Source organism: Staurois parvus, unplaced genomic scaffold, assembly GCF_062004578.1.
Source record: "Staurois parvus isolate SC_StPar_1 unplaced genomic scaffold, SC_StPar_1.0 ptg000897l, whole genome shotgun sequence".
Lineage (NCBI taxonomy): Eukaryota > Metazoa > Chordata > Amphibia > Anura > Ranidae > Staurois > Staurois parvus.
In genome coordinates, this window is record NW_028318693.1 from 728,659 (window position 1) to 735,437 (window position 6,779).

The window sequence follows — 6,779 nt, forward strand, 5'->3', positions numbered from 1 at the left end:
CTCGTGCCCCGGCTGGCCGCACCTGCGGCATGACTGGGGTTGATCGGGGTAATGTAGGAGTCCTGCTGACGATCCCAGGGAGAAGCACTGTTGCAGGTGTTGGAGATCTCCAGCGGGACGATCTCTTAGTAGCCTGCAAAACACAGCCCACTTACCTGTCCAGAAGCCGTTGGCGTCTAGTATCCGGACTGGGTCCTTCAACACGACGCAAAACCTTTGAAGGTAGGTGGCAATGTCTCTACCAGGGGCGTGAGGGTTTCTCATGGACACCGTGATCCGCCTTTCGTCCCTTTGGATGGGAGAGTTCACAATGAACTTGCGGAAGAGGGAGTCGGGTCCAGAGGTCTTCACTGCCTCCCAGTACCTTCTGCATACCTGTAGGGAAACAAAAGTGACAAAGAAAATACCTCTCATGAAGGATTGCACCGACAGGGTCTCTGCCTTGCTAAATCCTTGTTCAAGGATCATTTTCTTCCCAAAGACTTCCGGGGTCATGTCCGGGACTCTGCCTTCCACTTCTTTCAGCCGCAGCACGACTGTCTGCTTCATCCAGGGCTCCAGGGGAGGGAGACCGTCTGCAGGGCCGGAGCGATCTGAGGTGGAGGTGGAGGCGGAGGGGGCTTCTCCCGGGGTCTTGGCGGGGGCGGCGTTCTGCGGCTTCTCGGTCTGTCTCTTCCCCATCTTGTCGCAGAGGAGTTCTCAGGAGGGCTTCCCAGGGATCTTGATCGGATTCCTTCTCCTTCTTCTTCTTCTTCTTAAGAACAGATACTACACTTGATCTTAGCGAAAAGTCCGAATGTTATACATTCATAGAAAATGCTTTCAGTGTGAGACTCTGGGGAAATGACATCTTATTGCAGGGACTGATCTTATCCGCCTTCCTTTAGTTGTGATGAGTTTCTCCTGAAGATCAGAGATCGTTCAATATATACCGAACAACGATCCTCCCGACTGAGGGAACAGATCTCATCACCTCCTTCACACTCCACGTAGAAAAAAGATGTTTTACTATCTGAAGGAAACGTCTATAACTGTCATTGGCTGAACTTTCTAATTGCTTCATTCAAATCTCCCGCCGGAATTCTATGTGACGTCACAGACAATCTGCCCTCTTCCCGCCAAATCCGATACGGAGAACTGACCGCATCCATTTACCGTTTTATCTGGGAAGATCAATTTCTTTTTTTTAATCACTCAAAACCCTCATAATACAAAATCCGACAATGATATAAAACAAGAGCCAATATTTGTCCATCTGATGGTCTGAGTCGTGTCTTCCTACGATGTAAGTTGGGTGGATGATGGTGTATATATGTCCCATAGTTAGACTCCCAGGAATGTATGACAAAAGGAGACAAATGACAGGATGTGTGTCAGTAATAACTGGAAGCAGATGAGCCCTAAACTAGGCCAAGTGTGTCCAGAAGTCCCCATCCTGACAATGTCCCCCATCCCCCAGCAGCATCCCCCTGTATACTGACAATGTCCCCCATCCCCCAGCAGCATCCCCCTGTATACTGACAATGTCCCCCCTCCCCCAGCAGCATCCCCCTGTATACTGACAATGTCCCCCATCCCCCAGCAGCATCCCCCTGTATACTGACAATGTCCCCCATCCCCCAGCAGCATCCCCCTGTATACTGACAATGTCCCCCATCCCCCAGCAGCATCCCCCTGTATACTGACAATGTCACCCCTCCCCCAGCAGCATCCCCCTGTATACTGACAATGTCCCCCATCCCCCAGCAGCATCCCCCTGTATACTGACAATGTCCCCCATCCCCCAGCAGCATCCCCCTGTATACTGACGATGTCCCCCATCCCCCTGTATACTGACAATGTCACCCCTCCCCCAGCAGCATCCCCCTGTATACTGACAATGTCCCCCATCCCCCAGCAGCATCCCCCTGTATACTGACAATGTCCCCCCTCCCCCAGCAGCATCCCCCTGTATACTGACAATGTCCCCCCTCCCCCAGCAGCATCCCCCTGTATACTGACAATGTCCCCCCTCCCCCAGCAGCATCCCCCTGTATACACGTCTCCAGACATGAGCCTGCTCTGTGCATAGTCCTACATATGTCATCAAACACAAAGCGAACCTGTCCCCCCCCCATGACCCCTATAGATCTATATTCCTGGATACTATAGGATCGCCCTCCATAGGATGGGAAATACTGACTTCTGTATCGGGGAAGATATACAATGCGATCGGGCGGTTTATTTTCCGGCTCCCACTAGCAGACAATATTTAATGTACAAATGAGAACCTTTACATCTCCAAGAGGGAAAACATCAGAAATTCCGGAATAAGGGGAATGTGGGACTCGGATGGATTTCTTGTACCTAGAATACATCTTCAGATTTATACCTTCCAATCAGATTGTACAACAATGACCGATGTCATGACCCATGGAAGGCCGGCCATACATTCTACAACCTTCCTGTAGATTCCCCCAAACCAGGTGCCCCTCCAATGTGTATCCAATGAGGGAGGCCCTTGTACTACAGAATGACGAATGTCCAGTGTAAGTGTGACGTGTGGGGGACCTCTAGCGGCAATACAATGTGATGACAGCTCAGTGATTGGAATGGTGGGCGGCTCTTAGAAGAGCCTTTGTGTCCTTGTTGGGATGATGGGGCCCCGGGGGATTACTTGGCGCTGGTGTACTTGGTGACGGCCTTGGTGCCCTCGGAGACGGCGTGCTTGGCCAGCTCTCCGGGCAGGAGGAGGCGGACGGCGGTCTGGATCTCCCGGGAGGTGATGGTGGAGCGCTTGTTGTAATGAGCCAGGCGGGAAGCTTCGCCGGCGATGCGCTCGAAGATGTCATTGACGAAGGAGTTCATGATGCTCATGGCCTTGGACGAGATGCCGGTGTCGGGGTGGACCTGCTTGAGCACCTTGTACACGTAGATGGCATAACTCTCCTTCCTAGTCTTCCTCCGCTTCTTGCCGTCCTTCTTCTGGGTCTTAGTCACGGCTTTCTTGGAGCCCTTCTTGGGCGCCGGCGCAGACTTGGCTGGTTCAGGCATGATCAGGGTTCACCACTGCTTGGCTGGCTGCGGGGAAAGTGTGCTGGAGCCGCCCTCATGTGCTGATTTTATAGGCGGCCTATGCAAAGGAGCTTCGTACTGCCTCACACTTCCTATTGGAGAACGTCGACATGTGATGGAAAGTGACGTCATGCTGTCTATCCTCGTGCCCTGATTGATGTAGAAACAAGTCTGATCACTATTGGCTTAATTCAAAAGCAACCAATCCCAGCGTGTGACGTCAGAGCATGGAGTGTATAAAGGAGAGGAAGCGGCTGCTGGGGCCTATCTGTGTGTGATTCGTCAGTCATCCAATCATGTCTGGTCGTGGCAAACAAGGAGGCAAGACTCGGGCTAAGGCCAAGACCCGATCGTCCCGGGCCGGTCTGCAGTTCCCCGTCGGTCGTGTTCACCGTCTGCTCCGGAAGGGCAACTATGCCGAGCGGGTCGGGGCCGGAGCTCCCGTCTATCTGGCCGCCGTCCTGGAGTATCTGACGGCTGAGATCCTGGAGCTGGCCGGCAACGCCGCCCGAGACAACAAGAAGACCCGCATCATCCCCCGACACCTCCAGCTGGCTGTCCGCAACGACGAGGAGCTCAACAAGCTGCTGGGCGGCGTCACCATCGCCCAGGGAGGAGTCCTGCCCAACATCCAGGCCGTGCTGCTGCCCAAGAAGACCGAGAGCCACAAGGCCGCCAAGAGCAAGTAATCCCCCCACAGGATCCCCTTCTATCCGCCAACACAACGGCTCTTCTCAGAGCCCCCCACATCTCCATACAAAGGGCGGACATACGGCTTCTATGGACACCAATCCCACACTCCTCTCTATCTCCCGCTTCTGTGGGATTCTCGGGGTCTGGAGGAGGAAAGTCGGCGACTTCTTCCCTCCGTCCTGCTCTGTAGATCTCGGATTAGTAAAGGACGTTCTGGGATGGAAGCTGTCACGTGTTTGTAATGACAATTCTAAAAGTTGGAAATCCTTCCCGCCGTCCGGACAGTAAGTCTCCTCTACATCCGGGTGTCATCTCTGCTTCTCCATAGGAAGACGTTTGGACGCCGGGAAGGATTTCTATGTTGAACTTTCTGGGTACAAAGTGATCTCTCGGCGCCCCGGGATCGGGCGGGTTATTTGTAGCGGATTACCGGTTTTCACATCCGAATTCTAAAAGATAATTTTCCTAAAATCATTGTTTATTGATTCTGATCAGATAATTTACTCCCAAACAATTTGTTTGTCTATATGATTAAAAAACGGTCATTGCTTCAATTGTATAATAAATTCCCATTGCCCGCCGGAATTCTATGGACCGTTACAGACAATCTGCATCCATTGACCGTTATATCCGGGAAGATCGATCAATCCTTCCATTCATTCCGAGCATTGCAGATATTCATGTGAAATGTTTTATTTGTACTGAAAACCCGACAAGATGGAGTTCTCAGTTTACTGATTTTGTTGAATTTCCTGCACTATATTTTTTTTACTCGTAAGAAATGCATTACTAGCTGATGGAGACAACGCCCACAGCTGTGATTGGCTCAGATTTCAAATTTTGCCGCCGGAATTGTGTAGATCGTTCCAGAGAAATAATTAGCCCGATTTATATTATACAGTATTTATAAAGCGCCGATAGTTCGCTCAGCGCTGTACATTACAAAGGGGGACAGAACATGTGACAGAACAATACCAATACAATGCAAAACATGAGGGGATCGAGGGCCCAGCTCGTTTGAGTTTATTATATCGCCAAATCCGAGCCCGAGAACAAAGGAGATCATCAGATGACATTTATTGGCGAACAATCAACAAACACCACTTCCCTGACTAATCGATAAATCTGCTTGGAATGAAAGTCTACAACTGGATTCTGGTTACTGAATCCTTTCAATATCAGATCTATTAAAGACTTGCAGCTGTTACAGATCTCACAGCTGAAATGATTGTTAGAAATAACTCCTAACACTGCCAAATAAATATGTACAATGAAAAGAATGTTTGAGTTTCTAAATATTCCCCGAGAGATTGATGATCTCGATTAGAGATGAGCGAAGAAATGAAAAATTCGATTCGGCGAATTCGTGGACAATATTCGATTCGAGTCGAATAAATTCGCTGTGAATTTAACTTAAAAAAGGGTGTTTCTAGGCTTCAGAGAGACTTAATATTAGTGCAGAACACTGTACCTTTAATTTAAATGCCCTTGGAGTCTGCTGGGGAAGAGAAATAATACTGTCACTCAGTATGACATGCAGATGAGTGCCGTCGATCTTAGAATCACCGCACACTTCACTCATTTGGCCAGTCACGGGGCCAAAACCAGTGTTTGGAGCCACAGTGTGGCGGTGGAGGCAGCAGCAATGGGAGGCCATACAGCACCCTATGACAAAAATGGAACCCACCAGCAGTGTGAGGAGACCTGAAAGTGGCACATGGCAGAGTGGGAGCAATGGGAGGCGGTACAGGGACCCAGGTCACACTGTGGGCCCAGCAGCAGCGTGACCAGGCGGTACGGGGGTCCATGGCAGATTTGGGGCCTGGCAGCACCTATGGGAGGCCTGTAATCTGCCAGCACCCTATGACAAAATGGAACCCTGGGCTGGGGCAGGCAGAACCGCCGTATCTTTATCACGGTTTTCCCAGGCCACCGAATGGTGACGCTGCATATGCTGACGCAACGCTGTAGTCCCAACATGGGCCCCCTGGCCACGCTTGACTTTCTGGCCACATAGTCGACATACGGCTACGTTTACTTCCTCGGGCGGCTTGACGAAAAATTGCCACACCGCAGAGTAGGAAACTTTGCCTCCTCTACTCCTCACTGGCTGACTGCTACTTCCTCCATACACACCGGCACCACTACTGGCCGTGGTGGTAGGTTGCAGTGGAGCTGGTGCTCTACTCCGTGGCCGTTTGCCTCCACTGACACTGCTGCGACCCTGCTGCCTCCTGGCAGCAGCAATGGGAGGCCGTACAGGGACCCATGAGAGACTCTGGACTTGGCAGCAGCATGAGGATGCGGTATATAAGGGCCCATGGCAGATTAGGGGCCTGGCAGCAGCTATGGGAGGCCCGTAATCTGCCAGCACCCTATGTCAAAAAATTCAACACAACAGCAGTGTGTGAGGAGACCTGAAAGTGGCACATGGCAGAGTGTGGCGATGGAGACAGCAGCAATGGGAGGCCGTACAGGGACCCATGAGAGACTCTGGACTTGGCAGCAGCATGAGGAGGCGGTATATAGGGGCCCATGGCAGATTAGGGGCCTGGCAGCAGCTATGGGAGGCCCGTAATCTGCCAGCACCCTATGTCAAAAAATTCAACACAACAGCAGTGTGTGAGGAGACCTGAAAGTGGCACATGGCAGAGTGTGGCGATGGAGACAGCAGCAATGGGAGGCCGTACAGGGACCCATGAGAGACTCTGGACTTGGCAGCAGCATGAGGAGGCGGTATATAGGGGCCCATGGCAGATTAGGGGCCTGGCAGCAGCTATGGGAAGCCCGTAATCTGCCAGCACCCTATGACAAAAAATGTAACACACCAGCAGTGTGAGGAGACCTGAAAGTGGCACATGGCAGAGTGTGGCGATGGAGACAGCAGCAATGGGAGGCCGTACAGGGACCCATGAGAGACTCTGGAACTGGCAGCAGCATGAGGAGGCGGTATATAGGGGCCCATGGCAGATTAGGGGCCTGGCAGCAGCTATAGGGGGCCCATAATCTGGCAGCACCCTATGTCAAAAAAT

The 6,779-nt window shown here is 51.7% G+C and overlaps 2 protein-coding genes across 2 annotated transcripts; one reads left to right on the forward strand and one right to left on the reverse strand.

Moving 5' to 3' along the window:
- Window positions 1-2,595: 2,595 nt before the first annotated feature.
- On the reverse strand, window positions 2,596-3,061 carry LOC149442263 (histone H2B 1.1). The gene has a single exon (XM_089656232.1). It carries the CDS (start codon window positions 3,031-3,033, stop codon window positions 2,653-2,655), a length of 381 nt encoding a protein of 126 aa, XP_089512358.1. The 5' UTR covers window positions 3,034-3,061; the 3' UTR covers window positions 2,596-2,652.
- Window positions 3,062-3,339: 278 nt separating this feature from the next.
- LOC149442264 (histone H2A type 1) lies at window positions 3,340-3,801 on the forward strand. The gene has a single exon (XM_089656233.1). The coding sequence runs from the start codon at window positions 3,351-3,353 to the stop codon at window positions 3,741-3,743; it is 393 nt and encodes a 130-aa protein (XP_089512359.1). The 5' UTR covers window positions 3,340-3,350; the 3' UTR covers window positions 3,744-3,801.
- The last annotated feature ends 2,978 nt before the right edge of the window (window positions 3,802-6,779 follow it).

What these genes read in the sequence shown, in the direction of transcription:
- LOC149442264 (XM_089656233.1), top strand. Translation starts at nt 3,351, where the DNA reads ATGTCTGGTCGTGGCAAACAAGGAGGCAAGACTCGGGCTAAGGCCAAG.
- LOC149442263 (XM_089656232.1), bottom strand. Translation starts at nt 3,033, where the DNA reads ATGCCTGAACCAGCCAAGTCTGCGCCGGCGCCCAAGAAGGGCTCCAAG.